A 24122-nucleotide genomic window follows, 5' to 3' on the forward strand; every position below is an offset into this window, starting at 1 on the left:
AACTTTTAATCTACTACTCAATTAAAAAGAAAATGCATTTAATAACATTAAAAAGTTATTAGTTTAATATTTTTTCTCATTGTACTAATTCAATTCAATCAAACTTAATTTTAAAGATAAAATAACAGCTTCATTTTAATTGTTATCAATATATTTTAAAAAATTATCGTGAAAAGGCTTTTCTTGCACCTTATTTTAATTTTCATCTACTATTATTATTTTTTCTGTCATTTTTCAATGATTTTTTATTTCGATTTAAAATTTAATGTTTATTCTTAAAACTCTGATGGTACAATTAAGGTGGAGTAGAATATAATAAATGATGATTCTTCTACTAAATAAGAAGATATAACGAAATTGAAAGGGTGAAGTATTTTTTTTTTAAATGGATATGAAATTCTATTAAGGTATCATTACGTCATCATTCAATATATTTTTAATATAAATTTCATTTGCTGATGCATTTGTTTAGTACTCCCTCTGTCCCTAATTACTTGTTCACTTTTCCTTTTATAATTGTCTCTAATTACTTGTCCATTTTGACAAATTAAGATTGAACTTATTTTTTACCTATTATACCCTCAATTAAATGACAAATTACTTTGAAAATTGCAGAACTTTTCATCTACTTCATAATTAATAGGGGTAAATGATAAACTCACTATGTCATTAATTGATTTCTTAATAAATGTGTCAATTTAAAAGTGGACAAGTAATTAGGGACAAAGGGAGTATTACAGTGTTATTTGACATTATGAGATATTTCTTAGACATTTAAGCAGAATGGTACACCGGAATATATATTATATATTAAAGGATCAACTTCATGCAATGGAAGAATTTGTTATTAGCAAATATATTTTAACTTATTTGATAAAAAATATATTCTTCCTCATTTAATAGATGTAAAATTTATGAAGCTTTATTTTTTTCACAATCTTCATATTATTAAAACAAATAATAATATTACGATTAAACAACAGAGTAAATATAAAATTAATAAAAAATATTTAATTTTAATGATTGTGCGAAGTGTGGCCAAGTTCTCTAATTTAAAATAAAAAAGTCAAATTTAAATGGGTCTACTATAAAATTCCTACAAATCCAACTTCAAAAATTATGTTAAAAATGGAAACTAAAAAGTGAAATAAATTTAATTGAGAGTTATCCTTCGTCTATCCCATTTTATGTGACACTTTTTATTTCTCAAGAATCAAATAGTTTAAGTTTGATCATAAATTTGCGTATGATATCTTCAATTTTTTTAAAATGAAATTTATATATTTGTAAACTTCGTAAAAATCAAAACATTATAATTCATAACAATTAATAATTCAAAATATTTTAAAGATGTATGAAAAATTTATGATGAAAGATAAACTAAAGAGAGTAAAAGGGGAGAATAGAAGGTAGAAAAAAGAATAGTTCATCTTTTTGGTGGGACTCAATGTACAATTTCTATAGCTTTTAGTCCAACTCTTTAGTGCAATGTTGGTCCTCCCAAACTCCCATTTCTAAATAGGAGTAAAATAAAAAAAAGAGAGAATTGGAATAGTGAAGACATTGAAAATTGTAGGAAATTATTTGTATCTAAAATATTGAAACACATGCAATCCACATGTTCATTCAACAATAAAGTAGGCCAAACATGTGTTGGTACACCTCAACTCTCACTTCTAATAAGTAGTAATATCTATAAAAGAGAATCAAGATAAGGTGAGGTGACACCTCTCTATGGCCTCCATTTCTATTTTATTTCTTTCTTCTTTTTTTGACATTTTTTTTCATTAAATAATTTATGTATTAATTAAAAAATTCAATCATAATTATTATTGTAATTATATATAATGAGTTACAAAAAACCTCTATATTTTTGTATTCTCTACTTAAATAAAACATGTCTTTTCAACTCCCTTCTAACTATTTTTTTGGATTACCCAATCTATAAATACCAATCATCTATGAAGATGTTGAATGCTCATTTCGATTTTTTCATTCTTTCTTTTTATTAGTATAGATTTTTTCTCCTTTTTAATTTTCTTTTCTTCATCTTTTTATTCATCAATCATGTACTTAATAATAATAAAAAAAAAGACATAGAAAAGATAATATCATTATATGACCTTTGCTTTGATGAAGATCATAGATATATTCTTCAAATATTCATCAAAGAGGCAAAGAGATGTTCACATTATTTCATACAAGTTCAACAAAATGAAAAAGGAAGCTTAACTATCTTGGAAGATTCATGAAGAGAGATTGTCATAGTAGTATAAAAGTTTGAATAATTTCCAAACATTTTGAAGATTCATTGTTGTATTATCTTGATTTCAATTAATATTATTTTATCGTCTTTTATTTAGTATAAAAGTTTGAATATTTTCCAAAGATTTATTGTTGCATTGTTTTGATTTCAATTAATATTGTTTTGTCCTCTTTTATTTATTTCTTCGTTTTGAACGAAAAAAATTAATAAAAGACATGATTTTCTTTTGGCTTAATCAGCCCAATTTACTTTTTATTGTAATTTGTTGTTTATCATATGTTAAATGTTTTCATTTATCTAAAACTTTTGCCTTTTCATTTTATCCTATTAAATAAATAAAAGGAGAAACTTATTTTGCAAACTTAATTTGAGCTTTAAACTTGTCATTTCCTAAAATTAATTTCATACAAACTTTTACCTTTTCATTTTATCCTATTAAATAAATAAGGGAGAAACTTATCTTGCAAACTTAATTATAACTTTAAACTTGTCATTTCCTAAAATTAATTTCATAAATTTTCCTTTCTTAAACTAAGAAATATCTCTTTTTTCATTATATATATATATATATATACTCTCGTAATTTATATTTTTTTTATCTTCATAACGTATATTTCTATAATCTCTATTAACTCCTCATAACCTCCAAATTTAAATGTATAAACTTATACTAACTTATTGTGTTTCTTAATGAATCTATTTCTTTATAAGGGAGAAACATAGACAAGGTGATATATGATCTTCATTTGTATTTATCCTTTTTCTCCCTTTTTTTGGCATTTTCCTCAAATTTAAATTAATTATTTTATTATAAAAATAAACTACTTAATTTATTACAAATAAATATTTCATTTATGAAAAAATATTTATAACAAAGACTCTTCACATACCAATTAAATAATAAGTATTAAAAATTAAAAATTATTTGATCCATTTAATTAGAGATTTGCCCACGTAGATATAGTTATATATTAATATCATTTGAAGTCCTATATTTATGTCTTTTTTATTTGTCCTTTTCCACCACAATTGTTTTAATATTTTTACCTTCATAACTCATTTATTTAGTTGTTACACATAATAATATTTATAACTCTCATATTCTTTACCTTTTCATATTCATAACCCTTAAATATTAAATGTAAAAGTGAAGACAACTTATGACATTCCTTTATTTTTATCTATATAAATTTATAGATTTTGTTTCATGAAATTCTATCCAAAGTTTTCCTTCATTTTCAATTAAGTATCATACTCATGCATGTGCTTGACTCGAATAAAAAAGAACTCAAATAGTGATAGGCTTGTGAAGTTGATATCGACAAAAGCTTAACATTATGTATTGCTTTCGTTTTTTCTTCTACCTTTTTAATGATTAAAATCATAATGATATGTGTATTGTATTTTTTTTCTTATGTATCGATGTGGTACATAGCTCTTTAAGTTTAATTTTTATATGAATTTCTAATTGTTGTAACTCTATAATTTCCACTGTTGTTTATTTTTTACTTTAAAAAAATAGTATATTTATGTTATTTATTTTCAAATCATTATAAATTGCAACAATAAATATTGTGTTCTTTCGCTTCTTGTCACATGTAATTTTCTTATGTTTTTTCGTTATGGATTCAAATTGTACCTGTGCACATTTATAAAAATGTGTAATTATTTTATTTTCGATATTTTTTATGTAAGGAGAAATTTTTTTAAAATATTAGAAATTTTGACTTAGATTCATATATATTAATTATATATTAGATACAAACATTGTTCTATATAAAATATCTCTTCTATTTATATTGTATTTAATGAATTATTCATAATTTTATGATCACGCGAAGTGCGGATGAGTTCTCTAGTTAGTAATAATTTCAGAACTAGATAGTACATAACAATCTTATGTTATTTCAATTTTTTATTAGTGTTTCTGAAAACAAACCAAGTTCTCATGGGAAATGAACTATTTCCACAATCTTGTATTATTTCAACTTTCATTAGTATTTTTTAATAATAAGCCAAATTCTCATAGAAAACGAACTATTTCCACACTCATATAGATAAATTTTGTTGCACATGCTCCTTCAACTCCAACATTATATTTATACGAGCTACAAATTTTCATTAAGGAATTAGTAAGCTTTAACTTCCACAAATTATTACAGGAAAAATGCACTCATTATAAAAAATGATTTATAGTGTTTTTCAAAATAAGTTATTATATGATTCATTTTTGTATAACTTACCTAAATCCCATAGTGTAAAGACCTAAATTACATTGTATCCCTACTCTTTTTCAATTTACAAAAATCCCTCAAAATCAGTGTTATTCGGATACATAGCAAACAAGTCGGATACATTAATTTCAATACATTAAAACAAATTCAGTTACACTTTTAAAGGAAAGGTAATCAATTTTGAATGTGAGTTCCCCAAATCACGCTAATCAATTTGTTGTCAATCTTTCTCAAATGGTAACTGCTTCAATTAATTCAAAATTCAAATTTTCTTCTCTCAATTCTCTTCCAAATCCTCCTAGCTTCAAACAATTCAATCAGAAGCAAATCCTTCCAAAATCAACAAATTCAAAATTCATTTTTTTCTCTCTATTCATCGTCTCATGTTCATCGAATAATCATTCAAAATCAGATTCAAATTTACCGAAAATTTGATAAGATACATAATGAATAATTGTTGGACAAATAATTTCTTTTATGAATCTCAAATCCACCATTGCAGTAGATCGATGAGATGAGGAAAACTTGAAAATCTGATATATAGTAGAAGGAAATCCTTCCGGAATCTAAGAAAGTAAGGATTTTCTTTCGGAATCTGAAGCAAATTCTTTCGAAATCTGAGAAAGTGATGTGAGGTATGAATGATACAAAAGTGATGAAATGGTTGTTGGTCAAAATATTGATTTGTGAATGTCAAATCAACCATTGCAGCTGAATTAAAGATCGATGAGTTGAGGAAAAATTTGGAGATCTGATATATCGTTGAGGTGAAGAATCAAGAGTTTGGATTTTCAATGTATCCATTATGGATTGATACAACAAACATAAACTCTAAAGAGATCCATACCTTTGATGGATCATTCATACCTTTTATAATTTTGTGTAATCGTTTTCTGAATTTTATTTCCGAGATGGATAGATTTATCAATACATTACTATTTATGTATCTGGTAGTTGCTACGTATCAGATACAATTACGTAAATTCGAATTTATGTATCATGTCTAAAAAATGTGTATTTGTTCATGTAAGAATAGAATGTTGTGTATCCGATACATAGAAACACCAAGATACATGATAAATGATACATTTAGTAGAAATTTTATATCAAGTATCAAAATTAATATTTGAACACGATACACTATGTATGATAAAATTGTAATGTATCATAGTGTTGAAACAAATATATTATACATTAATTTAAGAAACAAATTAACTAGATACATTAAAAATCTAGTTAATGTATCCCAAACTATAACCGTAAGATAATTTAGTAATTTGAACACGATACATTGTACATAATGAAATTATAATGTATCATAATGTTGAAACGAAGACATTACACATTAATTTAAGAAACAAACACATCTAGATACATTAAAAAGCTGAACACATATATATTAGAAAAATATGAACAAGAAAAAATTAGGAAAAAAAAATTGATATGAAAATTGTAACTAATAAGATTGTAGAGAATCCTTTTGAAAATCAAATTCATATGAAAATTGTAACTGATAAGATTGTAGAGAATCCTTTTGAAAATTGTAACTGAGATTGTAGAGAATCCTTTTTGAAAATTGTAACTAATAAGATTGTAGAGAATCCTTTTGAAAATCAAATTGATATGAAAATTGTAACTGATAAGATTGTAGAATGAAATTAGGGAGAGACTAAAGGAGTGAAAAAGGGAAGGAAATCATGTGTTAAGGCTGAAATACTTATGTATCCGTTTGACTTGAGAATTGAAAAAAAATAAGGGATTTTGAAATTATTTTTGAAATGGTAGGGAATGGTGGAAATTATGGAAAATAAAGATGTGTATATAGGTAATTTATCCTTCATTTTTTTCATTAACTTAGTTATAGAATCTCTACATATCGGTTTCCAAAGAGGACTCATATGAGTTCTTTGTATCCATTAAGAGGATTCATTATAGTTGGACTATTTCAAGTACCAAAAACCCTTTGTGTATTTGAGCATGAGATTGGATATGCTTTCTTTGAGATCTCATAGTAGTTATAGTGATTTATGACATTGAATCATGATGAATTTGTTTTCATGTCATGAATAAGACATATTTGTCATATTTCTTCTCAAGTAAAAAATAAACTTTGGTAATTGTGAAACCAGAAGCAGAGAATTCAAACTCGTGAAAGAAGTCAAATGAGGAACAAGTCAGGGTTTTGAATGAAGATATACAATCAAACAGCTACTGCAGCTTTATCAACTTCATGTTTCTTTAACCTCATAAGCAGCTTCATGAACACCGAGAGCAGCTCGACCGGATGGATCTAGATTCTTGGACCAAGCTGCATCCCATTCTACTGCTTTTGCAGTGCTGCATGCCACACTTGGACCACCTGGAACAGTCTCCCTTGCAGCAGCCTGCTCCAAATAATAGTTAAAATTATGATTAACCTTATCAACAAATACCAAGATAGAAGCAATCTTGTTAATGGCTTAAATAATATTGAAAAGAAAATATTACTTGGGACAAAGTATCATAAATTGGACATGAATACCAAGGAAAAGAAGACATGAAAGACCCACCTTGGGGAAATATCGCTCGAAAATAGTTCTATAGTAGTACCCTTCCTTTGTTGTGGGTGTGTTATGAGGGTAAACAAAACTTGCGTTTGCTAACATAGAATCAGAAACCTGGAACAATGTACAAGATGTGTTCAGCATAACCACAAAAGGAAGGGAGAAGGAATGGGAAAAGAGAGAAGAGAAAAAGGAACAAAAAAGCTCACCTGACTGTTCGCGTGATCCTTCAAGCCATCAATCCAACTGTAGCCAACTCCATCACTGAACTGTTCCTTCTGCCTATACAAAATATGCTAAAAAAAGAAAACAGAGAAGACTCAACAACTTGATCATAATGTCTTTTCATCGTCATTTATAGCTTGAACTGATATATACTCCCTCCGTTTCAAAAAGAGTGGTCTGGTTTGACTTGACACGGAGTTTAAGAAATTAAAGAAAACTTTTGAATCTTGTGGTCCTAAATTAAAGTTATGTCAAATGTACAAAATCGCCCTTAATCTTGTGGTCTTAAACATGCCACGTGGAAAGTAAAAAGTAAAATATTATTAAAAAAGGAAAGAGGTCATTCTTTTTGAAACTGACTAAAAAGGAAAGGAGGTCATTCTTTGTGAAACGGAGGGAGTATATATATAGGTCTTACACATGCATGTGTTTTACGTGAATATATATGCAAGTTGGGATTTGTACATATAATACCCTTGAATGTGACACATACAGTACACATCTTACACATCTGTGCATAAGTACACAATCTACTTGGGGTTTGCTTGCCTCTTTTTTTTTGGTTTTAACAAGGAGTCTACTTGCCTTCTTTACTATGCAAATGAATAAACAATTTTGAATATTGGACCTGATAGAAGAAAAACCAACAAACCTTTGGCAGATAAGGATTCTGATCATCATCAAAAGCATTGCGTACAACCCACTTTTCTATTCTTCCGAGATCAGGTCGGATCTGTAATGTTTCAAGAAAGGTTTTTCAGCATATTATAGTCACTGTACAGAGGTAGATTAAATCGTAGGATCATACTAGATGTACAGATGAAATCAGCAACATCTTAATGAAGTTATGGTATGAAGCTATGTTGTATCCAATATATCAGATCCGTTTTAAGTAACACTGGACTTGTAATATGGAGATAAATACTTGAATGTACTTCCCATTTTTTGTCTGGCAGAAATTCTCTAGACCTAACATAAACCGCAGCAAGCTTGAGTTTAGAAATAACTTCAGAAACCTCAAAAGAGCGAAATAAATTAAATCATGATCCAGAAATGCTCTCATCTATTTATAGATAAACACAGGAAAGTCGACACATCATGAACTCATGAAGAAACAAGATTCAACTTGTCTCTATGAAGAACGGCTCAGTCAACTTGTGTGCAACTCAACTTATCCACCAAGTACCTGCAGCCTCTCACTAGCTCATGTACTAGGTAACTCTGCACCAAGGCTTAAGCATATGAGAAAAAATTACCTAACATTTTTTTTACTTGAGATTTGAACCCTGGTCTCCCATGATGTTGAAGACTGTTTTTCTACATAACTTGCAGTAATCTCTAGACATTTTTTTATGTAAGATGTCACTTTACCGTTCCTTGAAGGAGGAAAAGGATCTTTCTTTCTTTCTTGGTCTTTGTTAATCTAGTTTTGGTGGTTGGGTGGGGGTGGGTTAGAGATTTAAGAGGGGGAGCATTTACCATTTTCCATTCTGGATCAATGTTCATTGCAATATTGATAAATTCTTTATCCAAGAAAGGTACACGAGCTTCAACACCCCAAGCTGAAGTAGATTTATTGGCCCTCAAGCAATCATAAAGATGAAGTGCTTTAATCTGGATTAACATCAAAGCATCCATCAGAGCTAGAAATAGTTCAAAGATAATTCTAAATAGAAATGCAGTTACTTCCAATAACCCTTGAATGATTGAAAAATGATAATGTGATCCACCTTTCTACAAGTTTCTTGGTGAAACTCCTCTTTGTTGGGTGCCTTGTGGAAATATAAATAACCACCAAAAATTTCATCAGACCCTTCACCAGATAAAACCATTTTCACACCCAATGACTTTATCTTCCGAGACATGAGAAACATTGGTGTACTGGCTCTGATACTGGTTACGTCATATGTTTCAACATGATATATGACTTCCTCTAAGGCATCAATTCCTTCCTGATATAGCAATGCAAACAAGTATATAGTCATTTTTGCTTAAGTGGTTACACTCCAGAGAAGGAAAATCAGCTTGGTACGTCATTAGGAAACGCTACCTGCACTGTAAAGTGAAATTCATGGTGACGAGTTCCAAGGTAGTCTGACACCTCTCTGGCAGCTTTCAGATCAGGAGAACCCTAAAGTCAAAGAAAAGACAACCTAAATTACAATGACACAGCAAAATATAAACAAAAGAAAAGAAACAATACACTACAAAGATGGATAAAACACTCATCTCAGAACTCCATCAATCACACACCAATTGGCTTCCTAAAAACACTCTGAATCTTGTGTGTGATTGTGGACAATAACAGACCTACTAAATAAGGTACTAAACAGTTTTAAGTACACTAAAGTCTGCCAAATTTGGCCTCATGAAATGTGTTGAAAGCGTTTAGCACAGGTAATCAAAGTGCAGCAATAAGAAATTTCGAACAGATGTTGATTTAGTTCAGAGAAATGACTGCAAACAGTTCTGATTATCATTTAAAGTTATTCACACTGGAAGATTCCAAAATCCCGAATATACAAGATAGTAGCACATTTTCAGGACCGATGATGAAAGAAATAAGCAAGTTAATAGTACCAAACCTTGCAACTGCAGTTAAATTTCCTTTCTCCAAAAGTAAGCAAGACATGAAAAAAAAGAGAGATATAACTGCAACAAGAGATATAAACTAAAACAAGAAAATGAAAGCCAGGATAGAGAAAGGTCATATCAGAATTAACCACGATATCAAAAGGAAATCGACAAATCCTAATGGTAAGATTCATTTCCTGAGAAGGCATTTGGTATCTTATTTGGAAAATTTCCATTTTGCTACTACTTTGCAAATCCTATGTATGAAACATGTGAAAGGGACAGCGATGATGTCCAGAACCTCTATGTGATAATACAGCTATCAATTTCTAAAACAGAGCATGTTCACTAAGGAAGCATCATCACCTTCAAGCCTACACAAAATGTATGCAACTGTGATCCCCATTGCCGACCGGCTTCTGTATCAGCCAAATAACGGTTAGCCACTGCAGCAACAAGTGAAGAATCCAGTCCGCCTGAGAGAAGCACACCAAATGGTACATCCGTCATGAGTCTCTTAACTACAGCCTGTATAAAGTAAATGTACAGAATAAGATTAGCATTTAATGTGGGCATCAACCACGTGTTTCTGCATTGTAAAGTTCATCTCTCAACAATGGGATTTCTTTTTCAGTATCTTGGGCCTAAGTGGGCTAAGAATTACTCTACAGTTCCTTCAAGGTTGGCACAGAAAGGGTATTCACAAGGCTTCATACCCTCTCTGAAACAGTTCCAGCAGCCTTTCAGTGGAATTTGGCTGGAAAGAAACAAGAAATCTTTTGGGAACAAAGAAGAATCCTCACCAAAAATCAAAGGCAGTTGTATATCTTAGCTTAGATTTTGGTGCAACATGGCCATAGTAGCTGTAAATGATAGCTTAGCTGATTTTGTTAAGCACATTACGCAGCTTGTAATGGCGTTCTTTTTTTTATTGTAACTGCTTACAAATTACGATTAAAAAGAATAACATTTAATGCACTAAATCAGTAGTAATAGACAGATAGTAGAGAATGGGTACATAAAAGGGGAAAATCCCAGGAAAAGCTATTGACACATTTTACACAAAGCTGTACAATTTGCATGTGAAGGTCGAAGGATATGATAATGATTGAGACCAAATATCATGCCCACTCCACAGTTCACATCCATCAACAAGTTGGTTTAGTATTTTATTATTTTCTTTGGACAAACACAGGCTTTATTTAGTAGGGGGAAGTATTACAAACAAGAGGACAATCAAAATGACAGCTACATCAAGGATATCTTCTCTCCAATCAGTCAAGGGGATGTGTCCTGAAAGAGTCCAAGGACTTTGACAAAGTTCAAAATAGAACAAAGTGAAAGGTGCCTACTTTTAAAGTTTAAAGGGCTATGTCAAAAACATGTCCGGGGAGTATGTCATGGTTGCGCCACAATTTTGTATGCAACATCCAGAATAAACTGACCTTCTCAAATGCCTTCCGTAAGACAAGGGGATCATATGGAGTAGAAGGAATGGTTTCCGAAAACCATGGTGGGTTGTACCATCTTCTAAGTCCTCCTGCACATATAATTTATTAAGAGATAGAATGAATAGTTCTTGAAAGCAAAGGATGACTTTGATAACAATGATGATTTTAAATATTCCCTTCACACCAAAAACCGTGGTTCACTTTTTATCCATACAAAACTAAAATTGGTGAGTACCCCCATCCTATACTCCAAGGATTTAAGCTAATATAAATATTACTCCCATCATTTCATTATATATGACTTCTTTTCATTTTACATGATGGTATGGATTGGAAATAGAGTTTACGATGTTAATATGGCCAGTGTATTATATCAATACTGGTAGAGAAAATATTAATGAAACGGTTGCAATACATCAAGAATTAGTGTATGTATAATATTAGTAACAGAATATTCTCAAACTTCTACACTGTACAAAATAAAGAAGTCATAGAAATACTACTTTATTTGGCTTTTATCTACAGGCTCCTCTAGTTTAAGAGCTCAATAGCTCCTTCTTATTGAGGTTTCATTACACTAACCTTCCTTTCTCTAGGGAAAATAGAATCTTATTTTAAGGTAAACACTGGAAACACATAAAAAAATGACCGTTTGTAACGTTGTATTACACTTACCATTTTCTTTTAATCCATAGAGGGGTTTCGAAAGTAAAATATAATCTGCTTGCTAGTACATAAGTACAAAACAAAAGGATTTATGTCAATTAATATTACTAAAAGTACATCCACCATCCCAAAAGACTCCTCAAGATTGAAGCTGCATTCGTAAAAGCAATTTTTTTATAATTGTGATAACCAAGCTAGCTTGCGTGCACCTCGACTACTTTTCACAGGGTACTTGCTACCTCCTAACAACACGGGTACCGGGTACTCTCTACACCAAGGCTTGGATAGATGGGACCTAGAAGCAATTTTGTGCAACAATACCATGTAGATCTCACTCTTTTGGTTGATCAAGAGATAAATAATTACGCTGAGTTTTAAGACTGTTTTCAACAGGATCCAAATATATGACATAAATAGGAGAAGTATGTTGACCATACAGGAAACATGATCAGCTATCAAGATGAATGAAATACAGGCTAAGAGATGAGCATACCATTTTTGCTTGAATAAATATGACCGGGAAGGAAGCTAACAAATCGTTCACAATCATCACTTAAGGCTTTCATCTCCGAGGAAAACCATATGGAGCCTGCATAAAAGTAATAGTTATTTCAAGTCACTGATTGCATATGCAAAGTTGTTTAAAATTTGAACTTGTGCAGCCTATATACATGATCCAATGGAAACTTTTGTTATTTTCTCTATATGCAGAAAGGGCTGAAAGCAAATTGTGGAAAGATAAAATTATGGACATGGGCAATAATGTGAACGTACATAAACAGTTGTTTAGACTGACCACTTAAAACAACTCGAATTGAAACAAACATGGCTGTCAACTTCAATGTGTAAGGTTCCAAGTCAAAGAGCTACATTCTACCTAATGTTTCTCCTTTTCCTTTGAAGTGAAATACGCAACACTAAAAACACATTTTATTTTCTACTTAAGGCATTAAGAAGCAGCTCAGAATCAGCTAGGCTTTTGCAATCCATATAAATACAAATTGTAGTCCAATGCATACATGGGCCGAGCACATATATAGATGGAATGTACTAGTGTCTCACACAAGATAGATGTACCACATATAGTCATATACATTGTAAAGTATCTTTAAAATCATTCAGGTTTACAAGAGTTATTTCTGTGCAATTTATCGTTTTCCCTTGTCAACAACATTTGTAAGCAGAAAATATCATCACTATTAAATCTGTCCTACGTTTCTGTCTTCCTAAGGTGCTCAGATAAACTGATGTCAAAGCTAGGCAAGAAAGTTTCGTACCAGCATAGCCCATTAATCCACATCCCAATTGGAGCTGCCACACACCTTTGCATGCTTATCATGGTCGTGTAGTAGTCCCTCTAACATTTCTAGATAGTGTTTCTAACTGCATATACAGGATGTGCTATTGGTAGATCTCTTTCCCCTCTGACTCCACTACTACCCCATAATTTGCTCATAAGCTAAAAATGATATCAAAACCTCCTCACCTTCCCAAACCTGTTATGTTATCCCTCTAGTCCTGGTCTATTCTTGTCACTCAAATGTATTTCCGTCATATCCATCACATAAAATGTCTAGTAACTAAGCAGAAGTACTTGAGCTCCTGTGTTCCCAAACATAGGTCTCCCTTCATCAAAACCTGATCCATATAGACCAGCTCCTGTTTGGTTCTGTTGAATGTTGATACCTCTAACTCTATTGAGAGAACCTCCTTTAATTGAGTAGGAGATTGCTCTCCTACCTTATCAGCAAGAATGGAAAATCTTTTGAGCTAAAAAACTGATGGGGTTCTCATGTTGTCAACTAGATGACCCTTTTAATTTGTATTTTTCATTATTTCCACTTGTCTCCCCGACTTTAAAATGGTTGAAAACCCTTGGCGTGTCAGCAGAAGAATTTTCCAGCCTCTTTTCTATTATTTCTTTTATCGGTAAGCTAAAGATATACAAATGGAGTAAATCCAAACAACAAGGAGGTGATTGGACTGTACAAAAGTGAGATATCCCTACACAAAAACAAAAGAAGGGGATTATCCTGGTCTGTGGGTCCTTCTGCAGAGGGCAATGAAATCTCTCATTCTGTGAATGTCATGTACATCATGAAATTTGCACCATAAAACCATCATATACAAGCACTTGTATTTCAGCTCTCATGCATTGGTTGTTGTTGAAGAGTGTGACCATTTCATCTGTAAGGGACATCAAAGCTGGAATTTGAGTTTTAGAAGATTACTAAATGATTAAGAAGTGGACAGAGTTGCTGAATCGTTAAGTCAACTGTATCAGGTGCAAGGCTTCACAGATTATGAAGATTCCTTGGTATGGAAAGGGTCAAGTACCAGGATGTTTACAGTTAAATCAGCCTACAAGATTCTGATGGGCAATAGACAGGATGACAGAGGATGACCCTAGAAACATGCACCTTCTAAGGTGCTATGTTTTGTATGGCTAGAGGCCAGACAAGTCCGTTTGACTCGTGAAAATTTAAGGAGGGGTTACCGGCTGAGTTCCAGATAGATAATTCACATTTATTCCTACAGTGTTATTACTTCTCAATCATGGCACATGTTCCTCAGTATTGTTAAGATGAATTGAGTTATGCCAAAGGTATCAGTTGACCTTTTGAGATCTTGGGGTGGAGTGGTTGGCAGTGTTAGTCAAAAGAAATGATGGCAAAATATTCCAGCATGCATATGGTGGACAGTCCGGAAGGAAGGGACAGGTGTTTTGAGGACAAAAGGAACTCCATCCAGATAAATAAAATTAAACTATATATTTAGTTTTTTTCTTTTTTGGTGTAAATGAAGTCCTGTAAATGATAGTGACTCCATACTGATATCATAGAATGCCTATAAGTTTTGTTGTAAGGGATTTCATATTTTGATATTCTAGAAAACGTATTATGTTTTCCTTTACCAGCACTAACTTTGTGCAGTTTTTTAATGAAATGTTACCATTATTAAAAGTAGTATCATTTCATCTAAAACCTTAAGTTGTTAGAAAAAGCACACTTATATTAACCCAATTATATCCTCAACAATCCCCTCACGTGAGGACCTGATTCTTTTCATTGTCCAAACGAGACAACGAGTGGCGGTGAGACTCAAAGCCAGGACTTCTGCTTGCTTTGATACCATGTTGAACAGTTGAAGAGTGACCATCTCATCTAAATGTTTAAGTTGTAAGAGAGAGCACACTATCATTTACATAATTATATTCTTAACAGTTTCTTTACACTCGAAACACCTAGAATTTATTTCTCTTTTTTACTTTGAAAATTAAAAGATGATCTCAGAAATGAGTTTCAAGGTAAGCACTAATCTTCTCTTTTTCGTCAATCTCTCTCCTCCAACCTTTTCACCCAATGTCCGAAACCCTTATCCAACATGACCCATTCATTTTCTCTTTCCTCAAAACCCTCCCCGACATCACCCAACATCTCTAAAAATGACTCTCTCTTCGAAACCATAGTAGTCTTTCTTCTTCACACTTGTTCGTTTTTATGAAAGCATCTAAGCTCATCCTTTGAGCCTTTCTTTTTCTTATAGCCACTCAAACAAGCTCAGAATCCCTCTAACATTGTTGATGAATACTATCTCTCTCTCTCCCTATGGGAGGATGGAGAACAAAATCTTTTTCAGATTAGGGGAAAGTCCTATGACTTGACTGATACCAACCTAGCCTCAGATTCTAGGTTTGAATGGGTGGAGCATGCTAGGTAATACATGAGAAGAATGAAATGATAGAGTTTCTCTAGTGTAGCTCTGCAGAAGACTCAAAGAAGAATCAGAAATCAAAAGGAAATCTTTCAAAACTTGGAGATGCAGAAATTTAACTACCCTCATTTATTGCTCTTCTTGAAGTACAATAAATATGGTAGATTTGTGTCTGTTATTACAGTTAAATGTGATTACCTGCCACACAAGCGCCACTTGGCACACCTTTTTGCCATGTGGTAGCTTACATAAGAAAGATGCTAGCATTTGTGGGAAGATTCTAGAACCATGGGGACTCTCTTGGAAAGGCTCTAGATTCTTATGGAATATCAAGGAAGAATTCCTGAAAGGCCTTAGAATATTCTAGGCATGTAGAGAGTTCTAGTGAAGGGGACATCCTTGTAAATATGAAAGGACTTGTGTGATAATTATTAATTGCATATTAGCCCTAAATGAGTAGTATAAATAGAGGGATATTTCATTAGTAAAATCATCAAGCAAAAATCAATCAAGTTTCCTATAATACAATTCTCCCTTGCAATTCTCTTGTGTTTTCTCTACCACTCTCTTAGTGATTCCTAGCCTCTTAGACTGACTTGGCATAGCAACATCGTGAGCAAGTTGGGCAAGAACATAAGCAAGTTGTCAAGTGTCGCACGTGCGCTTAGTTGAAGACTACGGACGCGACAACATGGAATCAAAGCCAGGTTGCAACTAAGGGAATGGCGAACAACGAAAAAATCAATGTTGCTAACACCCAACCCCATGCAACGTCACCCAAGATTTCGCTGACACGAAGGGTAATAACAAAAGGAGGAATGTTGCCAACATAAACCAAGAGGTGCCGTTCGAGGTTGAGTTGCATGAAGGGCTTACATCCCAAGAACCCTCTGTCATTGGGCGAGCGAGGATGATGTGGAGGTCCTATCCAAGGATGTCACGCTCAGTAGAGAGTGGGTTACAAAGGTTAATGCAGGGGTAGATGCAGTTGAGATATTTGGCCAATGCTTGGGGAAGGTAGAAGACACTCCAAGAGTTCTTGAGGGGCATACTCTTGAGAACATCGAGAGCATTCGAAATGACTTGGATGGGCGTACGCAGTCTGAGATGAGTCAGACCATTGCTGCCTTAAAGTGCAAACTCATGGATCAATGCCATGAAGGCAAAGATGGAGGCACTCAAAGAGCAGATCGTGCTGGCGTGACTGGGACAGCCAAATACGCTATTGTGACAAGTGAGACTAAGATCAAGGCTCCCAAGCCACCAATGTTCAAAAGGGTTTGTGATGCACAAAGTAGAGAACTTTTTTTGACACTTGGAGAACTATTTCCACCATGTAAAGGCGAGGGACGACGAAGCCAAGATCAACACCATTGTGCTAAACCCGAGATTGGCATGCTATGGTGGAGACGAGAAGTGTTGATGCTGAGAGAGGTTTGTGCACTATTAGCACGTGGAATCAAGTTCAAGATCACGTTCACGAATCCTCTACAAATATCACAATTCAAGAAACAAGTCTAGCCAACATGGATGGCCAAGAAAGCCTATTGTACTCACCACTCTAATCCTTTTCTTACCCCTCAGTTTTAGACGACCCATCCTGAATCCCCAACAATCAATTAGTAGGCAGACTTTTTTCATCCATAGCAATGCCCTTAAAGAATACAATCTGTTTTCAACTATATGACAGTTGGAAAAGGAATAAGGTGTCTCCCAAGCTCAAAAACTTCTTAGCCTATAGTTTCCAAATCGAATACCACACCTATTGATCCCTTTTATTAAATGAATTGACATATCTTTATCAATTTTTCTCTTCTATGTTTCTCCAAATCAAAAATGTTCCTAAACAAAATTTATGTCCTAACATTTCCCATCAAGTGATTAAACCAACAACATTGCTGTCTTCTGATAAGACTTCAAAACAAACAACAATATCTAGCTAGCCATTTCTCTTATAACTGATGGGCAGAGTTCCTTAGTCGTACCTCACATCATTGAATAGCTAGGCTTTAAGTAAATGTTACTTCAAATGATGTATGTGTAGTTCGCTGGAGTAATAGACTGGCTGAAGCTTGAATTAAACTAGCAAATATAGATGTTCTTGTTACAGTGTTGATCGCCAAGAACTACATATATGATAGGGTCCTATTATACATCATTTGTTTGTGAGACAGTATATATCAGAATTATAGTAGGTAAAATCACAAGTAAACAACAAAGTGACTTCACATAACTAACAGACGGTTTATCACAAGGGTCATATGCCAAAAAATAATTATACAAAAAAGTAACATACCATCAAGACCCCACCCCATATAAAGGGGTGTAATGCCAATGGCATCCCGAGCAGCGATGAAACTTTTATCCCGGGTATCAAGAAGAACAAAAGAGAACATCCCATCCAACATGTCAATGAAGTTTTCTCCATATTCTTCATACTGCCAAAGGTATATCCCACAGTACATATACAATAAGAAAGAAATTATGGCAGGAAACCTTATTTTCTTACTAGAACTCATTTTTTCTCTATTGATGAAAACTTTGAGTCCTAGTGTTTTGAAATCATTCTACCAGCAGAAACTGAGAAGTCAGTATATTCCTCTAAATATATTCTTGAAGAACTTACAAGATGGGCAATAACTTCACAATCACTTTCAGTTCGAAACTGATGAGACTTCAGTTTCTCCCGTAATTCCTTATGGTTGTAGATCTCTCCATTTACCTAAAACCAAAAGGAGCAGATAACAATCTTATGGAAGAAAGATTTATCAAAATCGAGCTATGGGAGAAGGTCATAGTAGCCCAGCAAAGAAGACTCTTGAAATGTGTGAATAATAGTTTTTAGCTATTTGACAAGAGAAGCTTATCTAGAACATCAAAAATAAAAAGGACGCATCAGTATCATAAAAATACTCATACCACCATTAGCACTTTATCATACAGTCAACACAAATGACAGAATTGTATGTTTTGTAAGTTTTTTGGTTGCACATTTATCTTTTGAATTTCAACCCAAAAAATGCAATCATACATATCATTCCTTTATCCAAACACAAATGACATCATTGGAACTACAAAAAACCATCAACATTTGACTTATGTAGCGTAGAAAAGTTGTACTACCATGTGACCCACAGATCTTTCAATAAACTGAGAGTAAAAACTAATAACGGTAAACTCTATATGTTCATCTAGTCAATCGCCTGGTTACTTATCACATATTGATGCAAGTCTACAGATCTTACAAGTTAGTTAGTGGATGATGTCCAATAGTTAGTTGGGGTTCATTAGTTAGTTACAATTATGTTATTCTGTTATAACATTCAGTTAGGAGTTGTAAGTAGCAGTTGATTTTAGTTATGGAATATATCCATATATACCATGTAAAGGATTACAGCTGATTCATTGAATGATAATACATTTCTTCTTCTTCTAATGTCTCGGCTCCAAGCCCTGAATTAGTCTCTCAATTCTTCGAGTTCAAAGCTCCTAGAATTGTTCTTCTTAATTGATGCCTAATTGACTGCCATTGTGCATCACATAATCCGCTAAAGTGAAGAACCAAAAGTTTCTTCACAAATCCCTAATTTCTAAGTTCCTGTATTCACTGTAAAGTAGAGAAACTTTACCCTAAAGGAAAAGCTTGTACTATAGAAGATCAAAAGACAAACTGTCCACAGACCATTTACTGCTGTGGTATTGAAGTATATAAGTATATGGTAAATATTTTCCTACCGCAACAACAATGGTCTTGTCCTCATTATACAGCGGTTGATCTCCTGAAGTTGGGTCTACTATTGCCAATCGTTGATGAGCAAGATAACAGTCCTCATGGCTATGCAATCCACTCCAATCAGGTCCTCTATGGCGCAACCTACAATTAACATCATATAAAAGAAAAATTAGGAAGATTTCATGTAATAAAAATCATGTCTACTGTTACGTAGAATATGAGACAGAAGTAATAACAATTAATGCTTATCATACTCTAAAGCAAAGCCCAGAGAATTAGATTCAGAGCCCAACTCAAGATCAATTAAAAGAGGCAAATGTAGGCAATTTACAGAATTAGAATTGGGAGTTGAAAATGTGATACTAAAGACACTGTGGGTATTAGCACCACGGGCACAAAGCATGTCCCGACCCAAAAAACAACAGCTTTGTGCACGAAGCATGCCCTGAAAAGCAGTTACTTTTATCGGAAAACCACAGAGATGAGAGGAGATAATGGTCAGCAATTGTTAAAAGGGAATGAACATGTGGCCAGTAAGTCGGAAAACAAGCGGGTAAGGCCAAAAACTGAATGCTGGGAGATTTCCCCTTCTTTTCTTGGACAGAACAGAATTGGCCAGAACCAATATCTAATAATTTCTTCAGGAAAGAAATTGTGGTTTACAGGAAGGAAAAGATGTCCCCGGGAAAAGAAACTAAATATGCAGCATCAACTGGGTGCATGACTTATCAAACAAGATAATAGCAACTGATTTTAAATAGGGTAGAACAAGAGGAGGGGTACAATGCTTATTAGATGAAGAATCAAATGGAGAAGTGGGGACTGATGATGATGAAAACAGAAGCAAGAAAAATAGTTGTTCAGAAGAAACTAGATATTGCACAGCAAACAAAACATTACTACTGGAATGAAAATGGCCAACACAGCAAAACATTACAGACGCAATTATGGGAAAAAGGATAATTTTAGGCTCGGGAAAACAGAAACTAAAGGCTTTTGGGAGATCTCTAGGTATAACGTGGGGTCAGATGAAAAGAAGGCAACTCCAAGTTGAAAAAAATATGTAAAAGTACACAGATGACAGAATCATATAAACCCAAAGGTATCACATAAAAAGGCACAAATAACTATGAGATATTTTGTTTGAAGTAGCATTGCGAACTTAGGCAGAGTCTTTAGTAGCAGGATTAATCTCATCCCAAGCCAAGTGATCATGGCATCTGCAAGCTTCAGAAAAACAGGATCTATTTTCGCAAGTTTATCATTAACCTGCCTGGCCATTTCCACATAGCATTTCTGAACAGTAAGTAGTAGACTCTTTGGACAGGTTCAATTGCTGGAAAGTGAATGGGTTGCGGATGGATTAAGTCCATAGTTTTGTAAAGTGAACCAGGTATTTAAAATTGGGGATGTGTTATTTGTTTCTAAGCTCGCCACCTGTTCATCTGTTAAAAATAAGGGTAAATCACTGTAAAAGTATAATGGGAGGGGTATATTTGGACCGTAAGTATAACAGGAGGGGTATATTTGGACCGTAAGTATAACGGGAGGGGTATATTTGGACCGTAAGTATAACGGGCGGGGTATATTTGGACCGAAACTCAAACGAGGGGTATATTTAAACTATTTTTGATAGTACATGGGTATATTTGGCCCTTTTCTGTTTTCTATAAGATCAAGATACTCTTGTGATGTATGATTCTTCAATAGAATGCTTGAACACCACCATTGGTACTCACCTTTTGTGATTCAGTTTTTGGACTGCATATCAATCAGAGGAGGCCTTGTTATTTTCAGTTAAGTGACAAATATTGATGTTTTGGGTTGTGATGTGGAAACTCTTCCTTCTACTTATTTGAACTTGGGAGCTAATCATTTATCTTCCAAGATTTGACTAGGGGTACTTGTAAAAAGTCAGAAGAGGTTGGAAGATGGAAAAGTCAAAATATATTTAGGGTAGATTAGCATCGCCTAACAGTGTACTAGACTCACTCCCCACGTATGTTATATCCTTATTCCCAATACATGTTAAAGTAGAGAAGAGGTTGGATGTGTTAAAAAGAGACTTCATTGACAGAGAAACAGTAAAAAAAAGATTTTTTCACTTGGTCAAGTGGAGTACTTTAACATATAACAAGAAGGTGTCTTGGCATTACAAACTTGAGGCATTAATGATAATGAAATGATTATGCCATTATGGAGACTCTCTTTACAAGAGCAGTCACTTTGGAAGGCTGTCATCAGTGAAAAGTATAAAGTAGAAGCTGTTGGACTACTAAACCAGTGACTTCTACTCATGCGGTGGGTTTATGGAAGAATATTAGAGCTCTTTGTGAGCAACATTGGGTTTAAATGGGGAATGAAAGTAAATTGTTTTTTAGGTAAATGAGTGGATAGGTCATGCTCCTTTGGAAGATCTATATCCAGATTTCTTCAAACTCATTTGATGCCTGATTCAAGCTCGGGTACTATCAGAGAACCTGATGGTTGGAACTTTAATTTCAGAAGACATTTGAATGATTGAGAATTGGAGAGGCTTGCTAAATTTATGGGTGTTCTTGAGCCTTTTCACGGGCTAGGCAATGGTCAAGAAGCTGATATGGAAATTACATAGTAAGGCCAGCATCACTGTTAACTCTTTCTATTCTCTTTCAAGTTATGATGGGCAGTAAGGTAATCTGTGATCCTGGCAACACATCTGGAAAACCAATGCTCCTTATAAGGTGACATCCTTCACTTGGTTGGTAGTTCGAGAGGTTTTCTTAACACATGAAACCCATCAAAGAAGAGGATTTCAGTTGTGCTCTAATGCTACTAAGTGGAACATGCCCAAGAGTATCAATCACCAATTTTTTTCCATTGCCATATTATGGCAGTTATTTCTCAATATGGTGGGGTGCAAATGGATTATACCAAGTAGACAAGTGAGTTATTGAAGTGCTGGAACATTAGAGGAGGGAATTCCGGTCAAAGGAAATGGTGACGAACTATTCCAGAATACATAAACAACTAGTTAAACTACACACGCCTCGCACGGGAATTTTATATGAGGGAATTTATAAAATAATACTTAAAACCTATCGGTCATTAAAACGAAAACACTATATTATCTTACATACAAGATTACATAGAAACGAACATTAATAATGTAAAGGAAAATAATAATTATAACATCTTATAATTTATCCTTCAATCAATCATCTTTAATTTGATTTTATAATTTATCCTTCTGCTTCCAGGAAGTGTTACTATTTGATATTTTTGGGGAATCAAATGAACATCAACCTGAGATATTAAATTTTCTAATAAATAATCGTTGGTGAAGGGATAAATAAATTTTAAAAGGCAGAAAAAGTGAACAAATATTTTGATTCTAACATGTAGAAAATTCAACCCTACCTTTTGCTTTACATATATCATTTTAAAGTTCCCAATTTAAATGTATCATAAGTAATTATTAAAATGGAAAATTAAAGGGGGAATGTACCATATTAGACAACAATTCAACTTATTATATATACTTGAAAGAGAAAAATATTACACAAAACTATTCAGTTTGTTTGGGTGTTTTTTTAAAATCGACATACTAAAGCGATGGAGTTCAATTTGAAACTGCACTTCTATTCCAATCGCAGTGTTGAGAAACACATTTATTACTTCAAGAAAAGTATTTACAACTTGTAGTAAACTTGAGAATTTGTCCATACTTCATATTGAATTTGAGCAATTAATTTATTGTGTTGTTATCTATGTCTTTGGGATTAAAAGAGGCTTCAGTCTAGTCATATTCCTCTATAGGTCATCGGGCACATCCTTGAACCCATGTCAAAAGTTTATTAATTTTGTCTTCTTTTCTTGGTTCACTTCGCACATCAAGGTGCAATAAAGTTTTTAAGGTCTTTATGTCCTTACAATGGCATACCAAATTTGAATTTTGTCTTCAAGAGATGGTAGTATAGATCTTTAAAGAATTCTTTTATTGAAAACTTGCGTGAATACTTAATTAACATGTGTTATTTAATCTGTACTAATAAATACTTATAACAATAACTTTGCAAAAACATAAACAACAAAGTTTAAAACATGTACTCAAAAACAACAATTAATATCAGAAGCATAAATTAATGACTGTGAAAACATATCAGGATTTGTAACAATAGAATGAAACAGAAAGGAAAAAATCGAGTCCACTGATTGTATAGTGCCCCCTTAAGGAAACTATTCTCCTCTAGTACCCAAGGTTTAAAGTAATAGATCCTCTCAGGATGGAACGATTCTATTCACCAGTGTATTGATACAAAAACAATGGTGTCAGTGAGTCACTCAACAACAGCAAAGTACACGAATATTTAATTGTGCAGAAGAAGAAGAAGTTCAGAATTTTCATTGTTTTAAAATGAAAGGAAATCCTTCTATTTATAGACAACAACGGGTAGTGTGAACAAATGCTTATTGTGTCTTATCGAAAAAGACACAACTCTTTGGAAATGTTACAACCCTTTGGATAGGTCACAACCTTTTATAAAAGTCACAATTTTTCATAATAGTTGCATCTCTTCATAAAAGTCATAATTTTTCATAACAATCACAACTTTTCATGAAAGGGGAATGCTAGTTTTGGAAATAAATAAATAAAGGGAATCCTGGTTTGTGGTGGTGCCACGTAGGCGGGCCTAGGGTTCTCTTATATATATATATATATATATATATATATAT

General features: G+C 33.2%; 1 protein-coding gene across 3 annotated transcripts in view; it reads right to left on the reverse strand.

Moving 5' to 3' along the window:
- Window positions 1-24122, reverse strand: part of LOC125855629 (asparagine synthetase [glutamine-hydrolyzing] 2) — a 55673-nt gene that overhangs the window by 25529 nt on the left and 6022 nt on the right. Inside the window, exons 2-14 of one of the 3 annotated variants that reach the window (XM_049535379.1) lie at window positions 19409-19547; window positions 18300-18395; window positions 17970-18111; window positions 12453-12548; window positions 11288-11382; window positions 10209-10370; window positions 9319-9399; window positions 8999-9220; window positions 8748-8882; window positions 7921-8001; window positions 7253-7339; window positions 7050-7157; window positions 6525-6884 (exon numbers count right to left, since the gene is read on the reverse strand). In XM_049535379.1, the coding sequence (XP_049391336.1) occupies window positions 6729-6884; window positions 7050-7157; window positions 7253-7339; window positions 7921-8001; window positions 8748-8882; window positions 8999-9220; window positions 9319-9399; window positions 10209-10370; window positions 11288-11382; window positions 12453-12548; window positions 17970-18111; window positions 18300-18395; window positions 19409-19547 (1600 nt within the window). In that variant the 3' untranslated portion in view covers window positions 6525-6728. Of the gene's footprint in view, window positions 1-6524; window positions 6885-7049; window positions 7158-7252; window positions 7340-7920; window positions 8002-8747; window positions 8883-8998; window positions 9221-9318; window positions 9400-10208; window positions 10371-11287; window positions 11383-12452; window positions 12549-17969; window positions 18112-18299; window positions 18396-19408; window positions 19548-24122 lie in introns of those variants that run through there. The other 2 variants (XM_049535380.1, XM_049535381.1) reach the window with 2 other exon arrangements.

The sequence above is a fragment of the Solanum stenotomum genome, chromosome 2 (assembly GCF_019186545.1).
Source record: "Solanum stenotomum isolate F172 chromosome 2, ASM1918654v1, whole genome shotgun sequence".
NCBI lineage: Eukaryota > Viridiplantae > Streptophyta > Magnoliopsida > Solanales > Solanaceae > Solanum > Solanum stenotomum.